General features: G+C 36.7%; 4 protein-coding genes across 4 annotated transcripts; 1 reads left to right on the forward strand and 3 right to left on the reverse strand.

Moving 5' to 3' along the window:
• The first annotated feature begins 269 nt into the window (after positions 1-269).
• Positions 270-7,874, forward strand: gltpb (glycolipid transfer protein b). Its single transcript, XM_048180983.1, has 5 exons — positions 270-755; positions 3,233-3,291; positions 3,414-3,547; positions 6,331-6,481; positions 6,743-7,874. The coding sequence occupies exons 1-5, from the start codon at positions 653-655 to the stop codon at positions 6,923-6,925; spliced, it is 630 nt and encodes a 209-aa protein (XP_048036940.1). The 5' UTR covers positions 270-652; the 3' UTR covers positions 6,926-7,874.
• Positions 7,875-9,596: 1,722 nt separating this feature from the next.
• Positions 9,597-10,783, reverse strand: LOC125262931 (trace amine-associated receptor 13c-like). The gene has a single exon (XM_048181773.1). It carries the CDS (start codon positions 10,748-10,750, stop codon positions 9,734-9,736), a length of 1,017 nt encoding a protein of 338 aa, XP_048037730.1. The 5' UTR covers positions 10,751-10,783; the 3' UTR covers positions 9,597-9,733.
• A 2,765-nt stretch (positions 10,784-13,548) lies between these two features.
• LOC125262932 (trace amine-associated receptor 13c-like) lies at positions 13,549-15,196 on the reverse strand. The gene has a single exon (XM_048181774.1). The coding sequence runs from the start codon at positions 15,143-15,145 to the stop codon at positions 14,105-14,107; it is 1,041 nt and encodes a 346-aa protein (XP_048037731.1). The 5' UTR covers positions 15,146-15,196; the 3' UTR covers positions 13,549-14,104.
• Positions 15,197-21,614: 6,418 nt separating this feature from the next.
• On the reverse strand, positions 21,615-23,235 carry LOC125262933 (trace amine-associated receptor 13c-like). The gene has a single exon (XM_048181775.1). The coding sequence runs from the start codon at positions 23,179-23,181 to the stop codon at positions 22,138-22,140; it is 1,044 nt and encodes a 347-aa protein (XP_048037732.1). The 5' UTR covers positions 23,182-23,235; the 3' UTR covers positions 21,615-22,137.
• Between the last annotated feature and the right edge of the window lie 493 nt (positions 23,236-23,728).

Consider the following 23,728-nt stretch of genomic DNA (forward strand, 5'->3'; position numbering starts at 1 on the left):
CAAATTAAGATATTTTTAATAAAATCCGATGGCTCAGTGAGGCCTGCATCGCCAGCAATAACACTCCCCTTTTCAATGCCCAGAAAGATACTAAAAACATATTTAAAACGGTTCATGTGACTACAGTGCTTCAACCTTAATATTACAAAGCAACAAGAATACTTTTTGTGCGCCAAAATAGCAAAATATTTATTCAACAATATAGTGAAGGGCGATTTCAAAACACTGCTTCATGAAGCTTCAAAGCTTTGTGAATCTTTTGTTTCGATTCAGTGGCTATCCCTTTAAGCTGCTCTGTTCTTTATTAATATAAGTTTTTCACAAGGTCTTTATGTAAGGTTTTAAGTATTTATAGCCTATATATAACGGGATATAACCCATTGAATGATTTAAAAACATGTATAGCACGCTGCATGCCATTTGTCAGTAAGGACGGATATTTAAAATGCTGTCATGATTTATTAACGGCCTCACAGCGGTGACTGACTGAACTCACTTCGGTTCAGTCGGTCAATTTGTCAGTGGCTCTCCACCCTCACCTGTTGATTTTTTTCTCTCACGACATTCTGGATGAGTTTAAATTAGAAACGCCCTTTGAAAATTAAAAAAAGCCACAATATTTTAGCTGTTAGCATTATTTACATGTTTTGTAATGGCACTTTTGCTCGATCAGCAGTTTGCGCCGCTGCCAGACAACAACGAGATCGCTACGAAAACATTTCTGGAGTCAGTTTCCCATCTGCCACCTTTTTTCGGTGAGTCGCGACTTAATTATAGAATTATAGAATATAGAATATAGTAAGTTTCTATTGTAAATATATATATATATATATATATATATATATATATGTGTACGCGCATAAGAAATAGCATCTTAAGTACCGAAGTTGATTTTAAATAGAAACAATAACACTAGGGAACAATGAAAGCGATTTTGGACATGAAATCTGCCATTGCTTTTCACATTTGACATTTCAGTTTGACTTTTTAATGACTGAATTGTCCAAACCTGTGTAATAAACTACAATGAGGTCATTAAACATTGAATACACTGGACAGAACTGATAATCTTCACCCAGGTCGGTTACAATACCTCATTTAACCACAAGGTGGTGCCAAATTATCATGCGCTTTTATCACTGTGTTCCAGGGTCAAACATTAACTTGGGCAAAAATTCCTCCTGAAGTGATCAAAATGTGGGTACAAGTGTTGTTTTATTGAGTTCCTGTTGTTTAACGTTTGCTATATTTCATAGTATTTTATTCTAGGCCTGTCTAGTTATAGATTTAGTATCCTAGCTAGTACAGTATAAATAGTTTATTATAGATTTACAGGATGAACCATTTAGAATAAATTAAATGTTTCCCAGATGGCTACAACTTTCTTGGTACCTATACAGCATTTCAAAATAGCTGTTTAACTAATAATAATTATAATATATATTATGCAAGTGACATATCAGTAAGATTTCAGTAGAATAAACATATTTTAGTTTTTCTAAGAAAATGTATGTTTGTTTATTTATCCATGTCTTTTTTATAGCTGCCCTTTTAATACAATTAATTTTTTTGACAGGAACTTTCATTAATAAGTAGGGGTGTGACGAGACGGGTATCTCACGAGACGAGACGAGACTCGAGATTGAGCTCACGAGACGAGACAAGATTTTTACACACTATTTTTAAGAAATCCTCAATGGCGAAATACATGACTAGAAAAAATATTCTGCAGGTGTATTTGAAATGTTTTAACTAATCATCTTATAATGAATGTCATTCAGTTCTACTTTCTGAATATGAATTATCATATGCAGTAAAAGACAACAATACTCAAGTACTGTAAAAGGTTTTGCCACAAACTCAACTGACTGACTTCTCTTCTGTATGATTTCAGTCTCTTCAGACCTTACTGTACATGATTTATGAGCTTCTACAACTTTTGACCTCCTAACTGAACTCCTTTACATTGAACTCTTGAACATTAATAAAAATGGTAACACTTTACAATAAGGTCTCATTTATTAACATTAACATATTAACCAACATCAACTAACAATGCGCAATATATTTGCTACAGTATTTATTCATCTTTGTTTATGTTAGTTAATAAAATAGTCATTCATTGTTAGTTCATGATAGTTCACAGTGCATTAACTAATGTCAACAAATGAAACCTTACTGTTTGTGCTTAATAAGATTAAGAGAAAACTTATTCATTTTTATGGTAACACTTTACAAGTTGAAACCATAATCGCACTCTCTCAATATTCAAAGTGCAAATAAGACCAACTTTTTCTTTGATACAGAGCTAAGAGATGGTTACAACTACACTGCCCAGCCTAAAGTAGTTTTCATATTGAGAGATCTATGCATTCATCAGGGAGCCGCTTTCAAAATGCGGGGTATTGAAATCGCGTTTGAATGCGCGCGTGCGCGCGCGTTTACTTTCACTTTCAGCGATCGCGCGTACTCTTTAAATATGGAGCGGCGGCGACCGTTATCCAACTTACTTAAATGTTTTTTATTTAAACACATAGCAAAAGGACAGTGGAGGCGTAATGTAAATGTAGCAGTGGCATATTCTTTCCTAATCATCCTAATACTCTGTCATGGCAACATCACGAGACTACTTTTCGCCTCGACGAGATCTCGTCACACCCCTATTAATAAGCCTTTATCTGACCGAGTTCTGCTGTGTTCTAATCACTCACAAATCTTATGATAAATTGATAATCTCCATTCAGTTTTCACAAAATATTAGTTGTTTTCATGCCTTTTGCACAACATTGCACCATTTCATGCTTTTCATCTTCAGAAAGATCTTTCTTCCTCCCCATATTGCATGAGAACTGTGGCTTGCTTAATAATGTGGAACAACCTTTAAGTAGGGTTTCCGTAGACCTGGCAAATTATTTTGTCTGAGATTGATACCAGTTATCTAAAAAGACATGGATAAATAAACAAACAAACATTTTCTTAGAAAAACTAAAATCTAAATGTTTATTCTACTGAAATCTTACTGATATGTCACTTGCATAATAATTTGGAACGCGGTGTATGTATATATGTGTATGTATATATATATATATATATATATATACACACATATATATATATATATATATATATATATATATAAATATATATATATATATATATATATATATATATACGACAACATTTATAAAAAATTTTATAATGTTGTAATGTGTATCACAAAATTACTTTTCAGATTGCCTTGGTTCTAAGGTTTTTGCACCAATTAAGGCTGACATAAATGGAAACATCACAGTAAGTCGAAGGGCTTAGCTACATGTATGTGTTCATTGGTCATTTTTTAAGGATACTTTCTATATCAAATGCCTTTGAAAATGTTTTGAAGAGTGTTCTGAATTCTTCCCAATTCTCACAAGAAAATTAAAGCTGTCTATGACTCCGATCCAGTGAAGTATGAGACTCTTCAGCAGATACTGTTAGTTGAGAAAAGCATCCATGGCTCAGAGTGGCCTAAAGTTGGAGCCACGTTGGCACTTATGTGGTTAAAGAGGTAAGTTGTTCACTTAGTCACATTTTCTGCATGTCTTTTGATTTGTCTGATTTTATATCTTAAAAAAATAATGTCCAATATTAACAACAAATCACATTAATAGAAACTAGAGCTGCACAATTCTAAATACATTGAGAATCTCATTTATTCTGAAGGAAAATTATTTCTGTGACAGCTCCTACACTAGCAATGGTTGTCTCGGCCAACACTATCAATGACAAAAATAATTTGCAGCGGTCAGGTGGTACAAATCGAAACTCTTATAAAATCCTGAGTTTATGAGGACGTGAACGCTTTTTAAGTTGAAATCGCATAATTACAGCAGTTTCGACATGACGTGAACGCACCTAAAGTTATGGATCGTGAATCATCATTTGGGAAAAAGATCACATGAGTGTCTGTAACCATTAATTGTGCAGCTCTAATAGAAATATACTGTACCCCTAAATCAGGCAACGTGACTCACGAGTCACATAGTTTTTATTGTCTTTTTTGGGGCATAAGAACAATTTTTTTATTAAATCCTTTTATCATTTATCAATGCCTGGTCTGTCTCAAGTATGCTGGTCACATGATTTGCTTCAAGTTTTCAGTGATCTATTAATCAGCCTGATCTAAATCCAACATGGCTGCCAGTTGTGGAGAACATTCAGATTTTGAAGTAGATAATTATATATTAAACTTACTTTTCTTTTGGGGAAAAAATTATATTACTGCTAACATTAATTCTGAACAATGTCTTAGGGTGCTGAAGAAAATTTTTTTGTCATATGTTGTTTATGTTGTTATTTAGCACGTTTTGAAATGTATGTGACTCCTGAGTCACGTTGCCTGTTTAGGGTATAAAAAAGGGATTAACCCTAAGAGTGGAAAAGTCTAAGGTAACCATATTAAAAAAACTGTTGCTCCCCTTTTTGAGAATATACGTAACACTACACTACAAATGGTTGTAATTTAAGAATGTTTTGGAATATAGACATAAGTTTGGTCTTGTTTTTTTTTTAAAAAATGATTACATTTACTGTAAATCAAATGTACTCTACAGTACAGTCCAAAAGTTTGGAACCACTAAGATTTTTAATGTTCTTAAAAGAAGTTTCGTCGGCTCACCAAGGCTACATTTATTTAATTAAAAATACAGTAAAAAACAGTAATATTGTGAAATATTATTACAATTTAAAATAACTGTTTTCTATTTGAATATATTTCACAAAGTAATTTATTCCTGTGATGGCAAAGCTGAATTTTCAGCATCGTTACTCCAGTCTTCAGTGTCACATGATCCTTCAGAAATCATTCTAATATGCTGATCTGCTGCTCAAGAAACATTTAATGTGTACAATTGTACAAAATATTTGTGTACAATATTTTTTTTCAGGATTATTTGATGAATAGAAAGTTCAAAAGAACAGTGTTTATCTGAAATCTAATCTTTTGTAACATTATAAATGTCTTTACTGCCACTTTTGATTGATTTAATGCATCCTTGCTGAATAAAAGTATTCATTTCTTTAATTTCTTTTCAAAAAAATAAAAATAAAAATTCTTACTGACCCCAAACTTTTGAACGGTAATGCTACAGAAGCTTTATATTTCAGATAAATGCTGTTCTTTTGAACTTTCTATTCATCAAGGAATCCTGAAAAAAAAGTACACAACTGTTTTCAACATTGAAAATAATCATAAATGTTTATTGAGCAGCAGATCAGCATATTAGAATGATTTCTGAAGGATCATGTGACACTGAAGACTGGAGTAATGATGCTGAAAATTCAGCTTTGCATCACAGGAATAAATTACTTTGTCAAATATATTTAAATAGTACACAGTTATTTTAAATTGTAATAATATTTCACAATATTACTGTTTTTTACTGTATTTTTAATTAAATAAATGTAGCCTTGGTGAGCAGATGAAACTTCTTTTAAAAACATTAAAAATCTTAGTGGTTCCAAACTTTTGGACTGTACTGTAAATATTTTATATAAAATGTATATTTTACAAAATAATTTTTACTCTAAAATTACTATCAAATCAAAGTCATATGTCTAACCAATTTGTGTTCTAAATTTTAATTTGATATCACAAAATGTAACTTCCCATGAGATTTTTAGGCGTTGTACCAAAAATAGCCACTGGGTGTTTTTTTATGCATTCTCCTGTATCAAATTTATACATTTCAGTCTCAATTTCAAAAAACAGTTGGCAGATGAGACCGTGAGACTCAGAACTTTCCGATGATATGTGTTTTGTCAAGATTAGAAAAGTTTTTTTTTATAAAGTAGTTCAAATAAATTGTGTAATACAAAACCTGACACCACCCACTAGGTGAGGAGCTTGCTAAAAGAAATTAAAGTACCATTTTTATGGTAAAGCAAGGTCCGATTTCAAAATGGTTTTCACAGGCTGAATCTTGAGTTCGTAAGCTTTTGAATGATATATAATTTGTCAACATTACATCAGGGAAAGTATAGGATATAATTGTTTTAAGCATGCAGTCGCAAGTAGGCCAGTAACAGTTAACAGATTAATGACTTGGTCCTTTTTTTATACCCTAATCAGGCAACGTGACCTGGGAGTCACAACTCATAAAATCCAAAATATATCAAATATTTCAAAAATTCTTTTGGATATGTTTTACTTAAGCTCAGATGATATAAAAAATGACATGAAAATATTTTTTGCTTATCATTTTCCACTCTTGCCTGTTTAAGGGGTACTATGGATGTACAATTTCTGATTTTTCATAAATTGTTTGACAATATCACCAGTGTTTTCCTCAGAGGTCTGCGGTTCATTCAGGTTTTACTGCAAAGTCTAGCGGATGGGGAGAGAGATGAGGACAATCCCAATCTTATTCGCATCAATATCACTAAAGCTTATGACCAAGCCCTCAAGAGGTACCACGGCTGGATCGTCCAGAAGGTTTTCAAGGTGAGTGTTTTCTGTAGCTATGTGTGTATGGCAAGATGGGCAAGTCATTTTGTTTTGCATGTTTATGGGACCTGGAAAATCTTGTCAAGGAAATTATCTTGAACATACTCAGTAAATATACTTTTAAAAATCCAGTGATCATAAACAACTGAAAAAGGCATGGAATTTAATTAGTCGAAAAATATGGGTCATCTAATAAGGTATGGCTTTTGTATTAAGACAATGATTGCTTACACAGTATTTTGTTTGGTTTTGCTGTAGGCTGCCCAATTTGCTGCACCGTGCAGGTCAGATTTTCTTAAAGCTTTATCCAAGGATCAAGAAGTTGCAGAGGAGGAATGCTTAGCAAAAATTCGCCAGTTCTTGATAAACTTCACTGCAAATGTAGATGCCATTTATGAAATGTATTCCGCAATGAATGCTGAACTGGACTACTTGGTTTGAAACACCCTACAGATGTCAGTTTCTGAAGCAATTCAGTCTATTCATCTTTAAAGGAGTAGTTCACTTTGAAATGAAAATTAGCCCCAGTTTTACTCACCCTCAAGCCATCCTAGGTCTATATGACTTTCTTCTTTCTGATGAACACAATGGGAGATATATAAAAAAATATCCAGACGCATCCAAGCTTTATAATGGCAGTGAGCGATACCAACCAGTATGAGCTGAAGAAAGTGCTTTCATCCACATTCAATACATTGTGCAAAGTGGTATAAATAAACGTGACTTGACTGGGGTGATGAATTCCAGATCTCGTGCAAACATATCCACATCCCTATAATCACATGCTTTCTTAACTACTGTTTTCTCACCATTGTCATTTCTGTTCATCTAAGCCGTTCTGTGAACGAAACCTTAAAAGGGTTAATTCACCCAAAAATGAAAATAAATCCCATGATTTACTCACCCTCAAGCCATCCTAGGTGTGTATGACTATCTTCTTCCTTTAGACAAACACAATCGGAGATATTTTAATAAATATCCTGACACATCCAATATTCTGAAGACTTCCAATATTATTTTAGACTTCTAATTCATGACCGGTGTTTTGTTTTGCTCTGTCCTCTGTGCTTCCATGTTTGTTATTGCGTCATGCGTTGGGTCAGGGGTTACTCTTCCGCCGCAGATCGATGATACGGCCGCATTAGACTTAGAGAAGTTGTCCTTGTGTTGTTGTATGACAGTAGATGTTTATACTTGTATACATGCAGCATTAATTCTCTAGTGTCTAGTGTGGATGAGGACATGTATTAATAGCTTACATGCTGTTTCATAAAGTGATGATGCTTCGTTTCCATGATTCAGCAAAAACAGCTTGTGTTGTCTATATTCTGTGAATAAAGTATTTTCCTGATAATTTACTCACCCCATGTCATCCAAGATGTTCATGCCTTTCTTTCTTCAGTCAAAAAGAAATCAAGGTTTTTGATGAAAACATTCCAGGATTATTTTCCATATAGTGGACTTTAATGGTCAGATGGTTGAAGGTTAAAATTACAATTTACAGCGATCCCAGACAAGAAATAAGGGTCTTATCTAGAGAAACCATCACTCATTTTCTAAAAAAAAAAAATAATAAATATAAATTTTGTACATTTTAACCATACATGCTCATCTTGAACTAGCTCTCTTCTTCTTGTCTATTTGAATTACGGCAGTATAGACACTGCTAAGTGTATTACTGCCCTCCACAGGTCAAAGTTTGAACTAATTGTTATATACAATATTCTAGTGCAAGTATTTAACATTTAGTTCAAACTTTAACCTGTGGAGGGCAGTAATACACTTAGCAGTGTCTACACTGCCGTAATTCAAATAGACAAGAAGAAGAGAGCTAGTTCAAGATGAGTATTTATGGTTAAAACGTATAAAATTTATATATTTTTTTTTTTTTAAAAAAAAGAAAATGAGCGATGGTTTCTCTAGATAAGACCCTTATTTCTCGTCTGGGATCATGTAGAGCTCTTTGAAGCTGTACTGAAACTGTAATTTTGACCATCAACTGTTTGGACTCCATTGAAGTCCACTATATGGGGAAAAATCCTGGAATGATTTCATCAAAAACCTTAATTTCTTTTCGACTGAAGAAAGAAAGACATGAACATCTTGGATGACATGGGGGTGAGTAACTGATCAGGAAATTTTTATTTGAAAGTGGACTAATCCTTAAGGAACTATAAGGAATCTGGGCTCTGGATATGACACTGGCTAAACAATATTTCCCAATAATACACTTGCAGTGCAGTGTAGTATAATATAAAAAGTGCATAGGATAAATAATAACTTTTATGGATAACATGTAAGTTCATATAATGCATTTAATGGTTTTATTTATTGTGGAATGTCATAAATAGTTTAATCATAAATCATACAGTAGATTGCCTGTTACTTTGATTTGGCTTTGCATGCAAATGTTTTTATCAGCATTCTGTAAGCTTGTAGATATACATATCTGTTAATGTTTTCATGTCAAGACCCAGTAGTGGTTTTTGAATAACATTAACACATCCTGTATGATCAGCTTCTTTCCTTATTCTGCGCTCCCTTCCTTTCAGCAATTGTGGTTTTGTAAGGCACATTGCCTATATTAATTTACAGGTCAAGGGGGCATAGCAGCAGCTGGCCACACCACAAATGTCAGTAAACCTTAGTTTAGTTTAACTAAAACTTAGTCAGTAAAAATAGTTTATGTCTCATTTGTTGAATCTTTTTATGTTTATACCAATATTTATATGGGTAGGACATTTGCTGGAAATAAAAGCAGTTGAAAGTTAGAGGACTTTCTTTCTTTCTTTCTTTTTTTAGTTTAGTTCTGTGTGATTGTCCTCTATTTGCCATTGTGTTTTTGATCTAATATAACACAAATGCAAAATGAATGATAAAAGTGATTAAACAAAGCACATAACATCTACCTGTATCATGTGTTCCAGTATATTAAGGACTTATGCTGCTTGCTCAGTTTATTTAATGAGCTAATTCAATACAATTCATAACTTCGTCACTTAATTTCAGTGTGTGTGGAAAGATGTTTACTAGGTAAAATAGTTTACATATTTGGAATTTTTCGTTGTGCCAATGTAATAAACTTAATAAAGAGAATATTGAGGGAAAAAAAATAGAACATAAAATGCAGCAAACATACTTTCTGAAATGAGGTACATACTAATAAGATACATGAGTAAATTACAAATATAAATCCTACAAAGATAATCATATCCTTTACGAATAACAGCTTTACCAGTTTAATCACAATTAATGTTCTGTAAAAATATTGACAAGAGAAGATGCTGGTTGAAATATTTTCAGTGTTAAGATGTGTTTAACTGTCTTTTTAAACCAGGGATAAAATAAAGCATAGACCAGAGGATTCAGACCTGAGTTAACATACACAACCCATGTCAAAACATTTATGGTTGTGGAAGAGGTTACTGATATAGAACAGATATAGTACGGAATCCAGCACAGCAGATAAACTGTTACAATGATTCCTAATGTCAGAGCAGCTTTACTCTCAGATTTCCTCCTCACTGAACCTTCCATTACACATTTACCACCCTTTAGAGAGTTTATAACTTTCACTTGCTGATGTACAACATAGAAAATCCTCAAATATAAAATTATGATCAGGATACAAGGACAAATAAAACCCAATAACAGATCAATGACTCTCCAGATGAAAATCATAACATCTGTTCTCTGTGATGTGTCAGTATATCCACTATTAATTACAAAGGCAGTGTTATAAGCTGAGGAGCAAACCCAGCTCAGACAGATGCTTGTTAACGTTTTAGTCATTGTTATTTTCTGTGGGTACAGTAAAGGATGACATACAGCCACGTAACGATCAACAGCTATTAAAACTAAATTAGTAAGAGATGCTGAGAAAAGCACTGAAACAAATATTAAATAGAGTCCACAGATAGTGTCTCCAAAGTCCCAACACATCCCTATCAGCCTGGTGGCCTCTATGGGCATGACAAGTCCAATAAGCAGGTCTGAAACAGCCAGAGAGAGAATAATCAGGTTTGTTGGAGTGTGAAGCTTCTTGAAGTGAGAGATGGAGATGATCACCAGCAGGTTCAGAAACACAGTCCATGCTGACAGCAAAGATACAAACACATACATGATATTGTATTCATGACTGGAGCGTTTTCCCTTGATACATGATGAGTTGATGGCAGGAAAGCAGTATTGAGTCTCATGATCCTCTGTCTCATAGGCCATGAGTGAAGCTCCTCCTGTTAGGAGTTTGTTCTGCTCTACTTTCATTTATACAGTATCTGGATCAGTCAGACCAACCCATCTCCCGCCCACTCTGATGTAACTTACAATAATAAAAAAAAAAAAAAATCTGATTTTTAATTTATTTTATTTATTAATTAAAATGCAATTAAGTTCTTCAGTCCAGTTTAGGATTCTCTGATGCTGTTCGAAAGTTAAGGCATTTTGTTTTTATATTTTCTTATTGCTTTGTATTTACACATGAAAGCAATGCACAGATGGAACTGAACTGAGTACAGGTGTGGTGGTTATTGAAGCCCAAAAAATGCATCCATCCATAAAAATAATCCATACGGCTCCAGTGCGTTATTAAAGGCCTTCTGAAGCAAAGCGATGGGTTTTTGTAAGAAAAATATCCATATTTAAAACTTTATAAACTAAAATAACTAGCTGACAACTGTACGCATACTGTGTGCAAGCAGGGCTGGTGCGGCCTATATAGGCAAACTAAGCAGCCTCACAGGGCGGCAAGCCAGTTACGGTGAACAAGAATCGGCCCAGTGCTTTACAGCCTTAACAAATATACACATGCCAGAGCGAGCTGCGGGCCACAATCGGCCCGGTTAACATGCGCTGATGCCGAGTCTGAGCCGCAGAGCAGCCAAGCTTAGGCCGATTACTTCATGCTCTCTGGGAAGAGAGGGATTTAGTTTTCAAATTAATTAATTTATTTTTTAGACATTTGTTTGGAATTATTTCACTTGTATCAAAAATGTATCACTAAATTAACTAAATCTAAATTAACTTTCCTTTATTCTGCAAGTACCACAACCCGCATATACCTAGTATGAACGCAATGTCATTGCCATAGAAACCAATGCAGATATTCCAGAAAACAAAAAAATGCCATGGACACAAAAACTTGAGATACACAGTGTGGACATTAAAATTTTTAGATCAGATTTCAATCGGAAACATAAATAACCGGATTTGGACTGGAAGTCTGAATGAGGCTTTCAAGTGGCACAAATCCAAATTGAAAAGATCAGATTCCATGTGGTTTGTACTGTTCACACTGTCATCGGCAAAACAGATACAAGTTACATGTGGCAAAAAAAAAAAAAAAAATCCAACATTTCTCTTTAAAATTTCTTTTAATCGTGATTTAAAATTCTTTTAATTCGTGATGTGACATGTTTTGTCTTGCTCTGTCCCCTGCGCTTCCACGTTCGACATTGGGTCAGCTTCCATCGGCAATAGGCGGGTGATGTCACTGACCAGGAGCTATCCGCTTGTTAAGTCGTGACGTAAGGAACGCCGTTTCCGTGTCCAAGCCTCAACTCGTTTCACTGGCAAATGCCATCGACGGCCGTTTATGAGCGATATTTATTCAAATTAAACATCAATCATTTTAAAAAGTTAAACATTTTAAATACTTACAGTCTACACAACAGTCTCCGTGCTCACAGCGTCAAAGTTATTAATATTTTAACGATTTATAAAAGATGAATCATTGTCTGGCCATCTGGAATATTGGTATGGGTTATGATTATATATGTTTTTGTAGTATTACGTGTGTATATTAGCACCATTTGTTGTTTTCTTGTGGTATGAGATAGAGCGTTTGGACCCAGAAGTGCTGCCGCGTGACGTCAGACTTAACAACCGGATAAAGCCTCCCCGAAAACACACTCATTCAGCTTCTGTGTCTTCAGCAAGCGCTACGTGTGAAACTTGTCTGTCTTATATATTGTTGTCTGTCCTGATCTATATCATTCAGTATGGCGAGCGAACAGCATTTCAAAAAGTGTGTTCATCCCTGCCCTCGTTTCATTACGGGTGGGGACACACACCAATTATGTGTTGTTTGTTTGGGAGTGCAGCATGCCCAGGCAGCTCTCGAGGGGGCTGTAGTATACATAATCTTATGTATACTACAGTGCAGTGATTGGGCTGAATGAGCTTTAAATCATGAACAAATGTAGAAACTGTTGACGTCAGCATGTTCGTCCAGCCCATATTTGGAACCAACCAGCACTCCGAATCTTGCCGCTTGTACACGATGACGTCAGATTTTGTGACGTCGCTCCGACATTGCTTTTCAAACTGGAAGACAGAAATCGCTCTGAAAAATGCAAAAATAACTCATTTCAACTTTTAAATAAAATTAATGAGTACCTTTAGTGTTTTCAATGATGTGCAGCCTATACATATCTGTTCACAGCTCAAAAAAATGTGTTCTGGGGTTTCATGACCCTTTAATAACTTACATGCTGTTTCATAAAGTGATGATGCTTTGTTTCCTTGATTCAGCAAAAACAGCTTGTGTTGTCTATATTCTGTGAATAAGGAACTATAAGGAATCTGGGCTCTGGATATGACACTGGCTAAACAAGATTTCCCAATAATACACTTGCAGTACAGTGTAGTATAATATAAAAAGTGCATAGGATAAATAATAACTTTTATGGATAACATGTAAGTTCATATAATGCATTTAATGGTTTTATTTATTGTGGAATGTCATAAATAGTTTAATCATAAATCATACAGTAGATTGCCCGTTACTTTGATTTGGCTTTGCATGCAAATGTTTTTATCAGCATTCTGTAAGCTTGTAGATATACATATCTGTTAATGTTTTCATGTCAAGACCCAGTAGTGGTTTTTGAATAACATTAACACATCCTGTATGATCAGCTTCTTTCCTTATTCTGCGCTCCCTTCCTTTCAGCAATTGTGGTTTTGTAAGGCACATTGCCTATATTAATTTACAGGTCAAGGGGGCATAGCAGCAGCTGGCCACACCACAAATGTCAGTAAACCTTAGTTTAGTTTAACTAAAACTTTCTTTCTTTCTTTCTTTCTTTCTTTCTTTCTTTCTTTCTTTCTTATTTTTTTTTTGCTAAGTTTAGTTCTGTGTCACTGTCCTCTATTTTCTATTGTGTTTTTGATCTAACATAACACAAATGCAAAATGAATGATAAAAGTGATTAAACAAAGCACATAACATCTACCTGTATCATGTGTTTCAGTATATTGAGGACTTATGCTGCTTGCTCAGTTTATTTAATGAGCTAATTCAATACAATTCATAACTTCGTCACTTAATTTCAATGTGTGTGGAAAGAAGTTTACTAGGTAAAATAGTTTACATATGGAAGAATATTATTGCACAGTGTATTAGCCAAATAATTTTTTTTAATTTTTCGTTGTGCCAATATAAAAAAAAAAAACTTAATAAAGAGAATTTTCAAAAAGAAAAAAAAAAAGGAACATAAAATGCAGCAAACATACTTGCTTGAAATGAGGTAAATACTATTAAGATATATGAGTAAATTACAAATATAAATCCTACAAAGATAATCATATCCTTTACCAGCTTTACCAGTTTAATCACAATTAATGTTCTGTAAAAATATTGACCAGAGAAGATGCTGGCTGGAATATTTTCTGTGTTAAGATGTGTTTAACAGTCTTTTTAAACCAGGGATAAAATAAAGCATATACCAGAGGATTCATACCCGAGTTTGCATACAAAACCCATGCCAAAATATTTATGATTGTGGAAGAGGTTACTGATATAGAACAGATATAGTATGGAATAAAACAAAGCAGATAAACTGTTACAATGATTCCTAATGTCAGAGCAGCTTTACTCTCAGATTTCCTCCTCACTGAACCTTCCATTACACGTTTTCCACCCTTTAGAGAGTTTATAACTTTCACTTGCTGATGTACAACATAGAAAATCCTCAAATACAAAGTTATGATCAGGGTACAAGGAAAAATAAAACCAATGAACAGATCAGTGACTATCCAGGCAAAACCCATTGTAAAATAACACTCTCCATAGCACCTGTCTGTTCTGTGTGAAGTTTCTAATGGACCATTATTAATTGCAATGATAAAGTAATAAGCTGAGGAACAAACCCAGCTCAGAAAGATGGTTATTGCAGTTTTAGTTGTGGTTATTTTCTGTGGGTACAGTAAAGGGTGACACACAGCCAAATAGCGATCAATAGCAATTAAAACTAAATTACTGAGAGATGCTGAGAAGAGCAATTCAAGGATTACAACAAACAGTCTACAGAAAGTGTCTCCAAAGTACCAACACGTCTCAATCAGCCTGGTGCCCTCTATGGGCATGACAAGTCCCATAAGAACATCAGCCAAAGCCAGAGAGAGAATGATCAGGTTGGTTGGAGTGTGAAGCTTCTTGAAGTGAGAGATGGAGATGATCACCAGCAGGTTCACAAACACAGTCCATGCTGACAGCAATGATACGAACACATACATGATATTGTATTCATATCTGGAGCGTTTTGCCTTGATACATGATGAGTTGATGGCAGGAAAGCAGTATTGAGTCTCATGATCCTCTGTCTCATAGGCCATGAGTGAAGCTCCTCCTGTTAGAAGTTTGTTCTGCTCTCGTTTCATTTATACAGTGTCTGGATCCATCCGACCAACCCATCTCCCGCCCACTCTGATGTAACCTACAGTTATATAAAAAAAAAAAAAAAGTTTTAAAATCTGATTTATTAGCTTTAAAATGCAATTAATTTCTTCAGTCCAGATTAAGATTCTCTGATGCTGTTCAAAAGTTCATGCATTTTGTTTTTATATTTTCTTATTGCTTTGTATTTACAAATGAAAGCAATGCACAGATGGAACTGAACTGAATACAGGTGTGGTGGTTATTGAAGCCCAAAAAATGCATCCAACCATAAAAATAATCCATACGGCTCCAGGGGGTTATTAAAGGCCTTCTGAAGCAAAGCGATGGGTTTTTGTAAGAAAAATATCCATATTTAAAACTTTATAAACTAAAATATCTAGCTGACAACTGTACGCATACTGTGTGCAAGCAGAGCTGGCGCGGCCTATATAGGCAAACTAAGCAGCCTCACAGGGCAGCAAGCCAGTTACGGTGAACAAGAATCGGCCCAGTGCTTTACAGCCTTAACAAATATACACATGCCAGAGCGAGCTGCGGGCCACAATCGGCCCGGTTAACATGCGCTGATGCCGAGTTTGAGCCGCAGGGCAGCCAAGCTCAGGCCGATTACTACATGCTATCTGGGAAGAGAGGGATTTAGTTTTCAAATTAATTCATTTATTTTTTAGACATTTGTTTGGAATTATTTATCTTATATCAAAAATGTATCACTAAATTAACTAAATCTAAATTAACTTTCCTTTATTCTGCAAGTACCACAACCCGCCCCGCCCCGCCCCTACCCAATAGCGGCATATCGGTCTACATGCAAAACACCATAATGTACATTCGAAAATGTCATCAAAACAAATAAAACTATCCAGACATAAATAAAAAAGATGACAACTTTTACTGCTGGAGATGACTAATGATATTTAAGACCGACACATGCTTCTGAATGGTAGGCTTACATATGTGTGTGCATCCCCGGGCCACGGACTTGAGGCTAGCGTGGGATTTTCTCACTCAAACCACTGCCTGTTGCTGATTCTGATTGCTTTTGCAGGAAAAGGCTGCCCATATCTGCTGGTCTATGATCAGTTTTCTCCGTAGTAATAGCATGTTGCTCAAGTCATGATTGCCATTGTCTCATCATAACGCAGGTCCACCACTGTTGGCTACATGCTGTCATGATGTAAATAAGACAACATCTGTATTGCAACCCCCTCCGTGTTCCTTTTGTTGTTGTTTTTGGCATATACCTAGTATGAACGCAATGTCATTGCCATAGAAATCAATGCAGATATTCCAGAAAACAAAAAAAATGCCATGGACACAAAAACTTGCGATACACAGTGTGGACATTCAAATTTTTAGATCAGATTCCAATCGGAAACATAAATAACCGGATTTGGACTGACAGTCTGAATGAGGCTTTCAAGTGGCACAAATCAGAATTGAAAAGATCAGATTCCATGTGGTTTGTACTGTTCACACTGTCATCGGCAAAACAGACACAAGTTACATGTGGCGCAAAAAAAAAAAAAAAAAAAATCCTCCAACATTTCTTATTAAAATTTCTTTTAATCGTGATTTAAAATTCTTTTAATTCGTGATGTGACATGTTTTGTCTTGCTCTGTACCCTGCGCTTCCACGTTCGACATTGGGTCAGCTTCCATCGGCAATAGGCGGGTGATGTCACTGACCAGGAGCTATAAAGCCTCCCCGAAAACACACTCATTCAGCTTCTGTGTCTTCAGCAAGCGCTACGTGTGAAACTTGTCTGTCTTATATATTGTTGTCTGTCCTGATTTATATAATTCAGTATGGCGAGCGAACAGCATTTCAAAAAATCCAAAAAATTTCATTACGGGTGGGGACACACACCAATTATGTGTTGTTTGTTTGGGAGTGCAGCATGCCCAGACAGCTCTCGAGGGGGCTGCGTGTGAGCATTGTGAGCAGCTACCTCTGAGAACGCTGTGCTCCTGCCGAGCCCTCTTCGAGGAGGGCAGCTCGGCTCCCATTCCTCACGGCTCGGGTCCCGCTTCGGCTGAGGCATGTCGCCTCATGTCGTGGGGTTCGCAAATGGATGTGGCAGAGGGGTTAGAGACAGGCCCTGCCCTATCTCGGCTTTCACCTGCTGCATCCAGTGTGTCAGTTCGGAGTCAGCAAGCACACATTGCGGTTTCTTCTGCTCCGGTTGATACTGTTTCATTAATGGCGTCCAGTTCTGAGGAATTGGACGTCATTAGTGTGACAACGGGAGAAGTTGAAGACTCATCACTTCACTCTCCCGCCAGCAAGGAGCTAGTGGAGGTGTTGACTCGCACCGTGACTAAGTTGAACATTGATTGACCGGCTGAGAAACAAGAGCAACAGGTTAAGAGTAAGCTAGAAAAATGCTCAACCTCCACGTCGGGGCTTACCGTTTTTTACCGACATCCACACAGAGATGTCGAGGTCGTGGAAGAGACTGGTCTCTTACTATGTGTATACACCACAGACTTCAACGTACAGCAATGTGGTTAGTATGAGGAAGCACGGTTATGGGGCAATGCCAAAGGCGGAAGAGACGCTTCTGCCCCCAAGTGGCATCGTCCCTTAAAGCCCCGACATTGCCCACCAAGCCCCTGAAGACTACATCAGGGCTGGTGGGCAAAGCGTACTTGGCTGCAGGTCAGGCAGCGGCATGCTTGCATACTATGTCCATCTCGCAAGCATACCAAGCTGGCCTGCTCAGAGACTTGGGTGAGAGTGAGGACAGCACTGCAGCAGTTTCTCCCCTGCCGAACCCCAGCCGAGTACAAGCTCCTCGCACAGACAACACCAGAAGCAGAGTGTTGCTACCTGTACTCCCCCTCCGAGGAGCTGGGAGGTGGGGCAATGCTCGCAGGTGAAGTCCTCAAAGGGTAAGGCCGGGTTCACACCGCAAGCAGCAGCAGAGCGGAAGCAGCGCGTATTTTTTTCGGCGCCCATGTTAACAGATGAGAGCGTTCACACCGCACGCAGAGGCTGCGTGGCAGCGTGGAGCAGGAGCAGAGCAGAAGCAGCAGTGCCACGATCGTTTCGGCGCTGGGTCTATTTTTGCTGCGCTGCTAACGCTCAATTAAAGTGAAAGTACACATTTGATGGACAAGATAAATATGATTTCACACAAAAAGTGCTCAAAATGCACAGAATAAGCATATCTAGTGTGTTTTAACAAGAATTGAAGTATGTCAGGAAAGAAAATCAATATTAAAAACTATTTATAGAAGATTTACTCATTTAAACTTGTTTTTAATTATTCAGTTTGGGCTAAAGTATGGTATATTATAGAAAACTAAACTAAACTAGCCAGAAAATATGATATATAAACATTATTTTAGTTATTACACAGACAGCAATATAGGCTCTTGCATACCCAAATCAAACCCGAATTTACTGTCTTTTTCGCCGAGTTTGCAGTCTTGTACACGTTCACGCGTCAGATGATGTAAAACACAAAGCTTACCTCATTTGTGTGCAACAATGGATGACACGAGGCTTTTATTTATTTATTTTTATTTATTTTATGTTTATATGTGAGTGTTGTACACCTTGCATGTTAACAAACTTTCAAGACTATCAAGTTTAAAAATGACCAACTTATAAAAACAAAGTTATAGCTGTCTTTGTAAAGAAATGCTCACTTTATATGTAGTTTCGAGCCGCTGCTGTGAAGCTGTACAAACGCTTCCAGTGTGAATACTTGCGCATCTCTGCAGCTGCAGTTCACACTCACGCGCTGCTTCCGCTTTGCTGTCGCTTGCGGTGTGAACCCGGCCTAAGACAGATCTGAGGACCATCATTGCTGCTAAGAAGGCTTCGTCAAAGAAATCCTGACGCCAAGTGTGTCAGGATCCTGAGGGTGGTCCCCTCCGAAGCCAGGCGGCGTTCACTCCATATCACGGTGCCTGTCTGCCTTCGGTGTCCTCAAGGGGGCGCTCTGCCAACCCTGCTGCAATGCCGGGGGCGCAGTAGTTCCTTGCGAGTCACCCTCTGACTCACGCTCGTTCCCTGCCAGGGTGGCGCTTCAGGGCACTGTGCTGGCTGCCCATATTACACTAGAGGCCAGCCTCGAGAGCCAGGTTCCCTTAGTAGATTTTGTAACAGAATGGAAATCTCTGTCAAACATATCTCAGTGGGTGCTGCACACAATAGAAAAGGGGTATGCTATTCAGTTCAGAACACGCCCACCCTGATTCAGTGGGGTTCTGCCCACAATGGTGGGCCCGAGCATGCTCTGGTGTTGGCACAGGAAGTAGAGACTCTGCTGCGAAAGGAGGCTATAGAAAGGGTCCCTCCTCCCAGCAAGGAGTCAGGATTTTACAGCCGCTACTGCATTGCCACTTTACTGGTTTTCATGTAAATTGGGAAACTGGTTATTTCAATAAGCTGTAAGTTGTCAGCTTACTGGTCTGCGTGTAAACATGCTCAATGTCTTCATGATTACTTTCCCTACATGTAAGTTGCTTTCTTTACTGTGAATGAGGTTATAATACTTTTCCCACCAGAGAGCTGATGTAAGTTAGCCTAAGTAAGTTAGCTTAAGTTAGCTTGTGTTGTTGTATGACAGTAGATGTTTATACTTGTATACATGCAGCATTAATTCTATAGTGTCTAGTGTGGATGAGGACATGGTCGTGAAACCCCCCCTGTTTTACCCTGGTCATTCACACCTCAAAGCTGAAAAAGTCTGTTAAAATGGGCATGTAAAGCTCTGGAAAAGTGGGAGTGTAGAGGGGGGGAAGAGGGGAGAGAACAACCAATGAAACAGACATAGAACACATTCATTATACAGAATAATGAATATTAATATATGAGCACGGAGAAAATGACAACAAACTCCCAAGAACAAGGGAGAAATGTGAAAGAATATTTAAAAGGGCTAATAAGCTAATTTGATTATGAGCACTGCAGTCTCATGATAAACGACACGTAGTTTAACACAGAAAGAATAAAGACATAGTTTATTTTTTGTCCATTTTTCTTTGAATTTTCGATCTAAATCAATCTTTTGTCTGTTAGAATAATCGTGTCGTCATGTTCAGATCTACATCACTGTATCAGTGTCCAGTTTGCACATATAATTCATTTTAAAAAAACTTGATGAAATATATGTGCATACACCGTGCTGGTTAATGTTTGGTGCAGGAGAATGTGTGAAATTAAAATGTTAAACACGGATACTTTATTCTGTATGAGCTATGAGCCACGTGGCTAGTGTTGTTAAACACAACGCGAAGCTCCGCGCTGAAACCGATCATATGTGCGCTCCGCGTGTATATCATAACAAAGATATTTTTCATGTGTTCGTGATTTTTTTTTTTTTCCATGTGTTTGTGATTTTCATGAGTTCGCATCGCGGGCAAAATACAAACACTCATGTGCTGCTGTGCTGGGGGAAACAGCCTACATATGGCTTGCATGTTTGAACGCAGAGCAGGCAGAGGAGAATGAGCCGCACTTTTGTGACATTTGAATTCTCCACTGTAATGCGATCTCATCCGAACATATTTTCCATTTGTGCTGGTAGATTACAGCAAAACAATCCACATGCACCAAAACTTCTGCTATGGTCACATCATGGGGAAATGCATTTTTGAGTTGTAGCAACTGAGGAAACGAGCACCAATGATATGTCTCTGAATGACAAGAGACAGAGGCAAGAGTGATACTTCCTCATGCATAATACTGCAATTATAATCTTATGTATACTACAGCGCAGTGATTGGACTGAGCTTTAAGTCACGAATAAATGTAGAAACTGTTGACGTCAGCATGATCGTCCAGCCCATACTCAGAGCCAACCAGCACTCCGAATCTTGCCGCTTGTACACAATGATGTCAGATTTTGTGACGTTGCTCCCACATTGCTTTTCAAACCGGAAGACAGAAATCGCTCTGAAAAATGCGAAAATAACTAATTTCAACTTTTAAATAAAATTAATGAGTACCTTTAGGGTTTTCAATGAGGTGCATCCTATTCATATCTGTTCACAGCTCAAAAAAATGTGTTCTGAGGTTTCATGACCCTTTAATAACTTACATGCTGTTTCATAAAGTGATGATGCTTTGTTTCCTTGATTCAGCAAAAACAGCTTGTGTTGTCTATATTCTGTGAATAAGGAACTATAAGGAATCTGGGCTCTGGATATGACACTGGCTAAACAAGATTTCCCAATAATACACTTGCAGTACAGTGTAGTAAAATATAAAAAGTGCATAGGATAAATAATAACTTTTATGGATAACATGTAAGTTCATATAATGCATTTAATGGTTTTATTTATTGTGGAATGTCATAAATAGTTTAATCATAAATCATACGTTACTTTGATTTGGCTTTGCATGCAAATGTTTTTATCAGCATTCTGTAAGCTTGTAGATATACATATCTGTTTATGTTTTCATGTCAAGACCCAGTAGTGGTTTTTGAATAACAATGCTAAGTTTAGTTCTGTGTCACTGTCCTCTATTTTCTATTGTGTTTTTGATCTAACATAACACAAATGCAAAATGAATGATAAAAGTGATTAAACAAAGCACATAACATCTACCTTTATCATGTGTTCCAGTATATTGAGGACTTATGCTGCTTGCTCAGTTTATTTAATGAGCTAATTCAATACAATTCATAACTTCGTCACTTAATTTCAATGTGTGTGGAAGGAAGTTTACTAGGTAAAATAGTTTACATATGGAAGAATATTATTGCACAATGTATTAGCCAAATTATTTTTTTTTTTAATTTTTCATTGTGCCAATGTAAAAAAATAAAAAAAAATAAAAAAAAAATAAAGAGAATGTTCAAAAAAGAAAAAGAAAAAAAAAGAACATAAAACGCAGCAAACATACTTTCTGAAATTAGGTACATACTATTAAGATACATGAGTAAATTACAAATATAAATCCTACAAAGATAATCATATCCTTTTACGAATAACAGTTTTAGCAGTTTAATCACAATTAATGTTCTGTAAAAATATTGACAAGAGAGGATGCTGGCTGAAATATTTTCCGTGTTAAGATGTATTTAACTGTCTTTTTAAACCAGGGATAAAATAAAGCATAGACCAGAGGATTCAGACCTGAGTTTGCATACAAAACCCATGTCAAAATATTTATGGTTGTGGAAGAGGTTACTGATATAGAACAGATATAGTATGGAATATAGCAAAGCAGATAAACTGTTACAATGATTCCTAATGTCAGAGCAGCTTTACTCTCAGATTTCCTCCTCACTGAATCTTCCATTACACATTTACCACCCTTCATCAGAGAGTTTATAACTTTCACTTGCTGGTGTACAACATAGAAAATCCTCAAATACAAAGTTATGATCAGGGTACAAGGAAAAATGAAACCAATGAACAGATCAGTGACTATCCAGGCAAAACCCATTGTAAAATAACACTCTCCATAGCACCTGTCTGTTCTGTGTGAAGTTTCTGAATGTCCATTATTAATTGCAATGATAGAGTAATAAACTGAGGAGCAAACCCAGCTCAGAAAGATGGTCACTAAAGTTTTAGTTGTGGTCATTTTCTGTGGGTACAGTAAAGGGTGACAGACAGCCAAATAACGATCAATAGCAATTAAAACTAAATTACTGAGAGATGCTGAGAAGAGCAATCCAAGGATTACAACAAACAGTCTACAGAAAGTGTCTCCAAAGTACCAACACGTCTCAATCAGCCTGGTGCCCTCTATGGGCATGACAAGTCCCATAAGAACATCAGCCAAAGCCAGAGAGAGAATGATCAGGTTGGTTGGAGTGTGAAGCTTCTTGAAGTGAGAGATGGAGATGATCACCAGCAGGTTCAGAAACACAGTCCATGCAGACAGCAAAGATACAAACACATACATGATATTGTATTCATGTCTGGAGCGTTTTCCCTTGATACATGATGAGTTGATGGCAGGAAAGCAGTATTGAGTCTCATGATCCTCTGTCTCATAGGCCATGAGTGAGTCTCCTCCTGTTAGGAGTTTGTTCTGCTCTCGTTTCATTTATACAGTGTCCGGATCCGTCCGACCAACCCATCTCCCGCCCACTCTGATGTAACCTACAGTTAAAAAAAAAAAGAAAAGAAAAAAAAAAGAAAAAAGATTTAAAATCTGATTTATTAGCTTTAAAATGCAATTCATTTCTTCAGTCCAGATTAGGATCCTATGACAGTTCAAAAGTTCAGGCATTTTGTTTTTGTGTTTTATTTCTTCATTGTCTTCTCATTGTTTTGTATTTCCACATGAAAGCAATACACAGAAGGAACTGAATTGAATACAGGTGTGGTGGTTATTGCTTTAATCAGTAATCAGCCACTGTAGACCACCCTTCCTTTTAGTGGAAGGGGTCCCCTTGGTTTGAAGATGATGTTAGGTAAAGGAGAAAGGCGTTCAGAAATAGAGAGATGTCATTCACTGGAACTCAAGAATGCTTGAGTGGTCCATAATCCTCCCAGTCCATCCTGTAAAATAATGTAATAGGTAGGCAATAGCTGTTTCCTATACAGAACAAATGATTACAAACTGTGAAATATTCTGTATACTGTGTGTG

This window comes from Megalobrama amblycephala, linkage group LG2 (genome assembly GCF_018812025.1).
Source record: "Megalobrama amblycephala isolate DHTTF-2021 linkage group LG2, ASM1881202v1, whole genome shotgun sequence".
Taxonomy (NCBI): domain Eukaryota; kingdom Metazoa; phylum Chordata; class Actinopteri; order Cypriniformes; family Xenocyprididae; genus Megalobrama; species Megalobrama amblycephala.

Coding starts and splice junctions, on each gene's coding strand:
- gltpb (XM_048180983.1), top strand. CDS start 653: ATGGCACTTTTGCTCGATCAGCAGTTTGCGCCGCTGCCAGACAACAAC. Junction 3,292..3,413: donor ACATAAATGGAAACATCACA/GTAAGTCGAAGG, acceptor AATTCTCACAAG/AAAATTAAAGCTGTCTATGA. Junction 6,482..6,742: donor TCGTCCAGAAGGTTTTCAAG/GTGAGTGTTTTC, acceptor GTTTTGCTGTAG/GCTGCCCAATTTGCTGCACC.
- LOC125262932 (XM_048181774.1), bottom strand. CDS start 15,145: ATGAAACGAGAGCAGAACAAACTTCTAACAGGAGGAGCTTCACTCATG.
- LOC125262931 (XM_048181773.1), bottom strand. CDS start 10,750: ATGAAAGTAGAGCAGAACAAACTCCTAACAGGAGGAGCTTCACTCATG.
- LOC125262933 (XM_048181775.1), bottom strand. CDS start 23,181: ATGAAACGAGAGCAGAACAAACTCCTAACAGGAGGAGACTCACTCATG.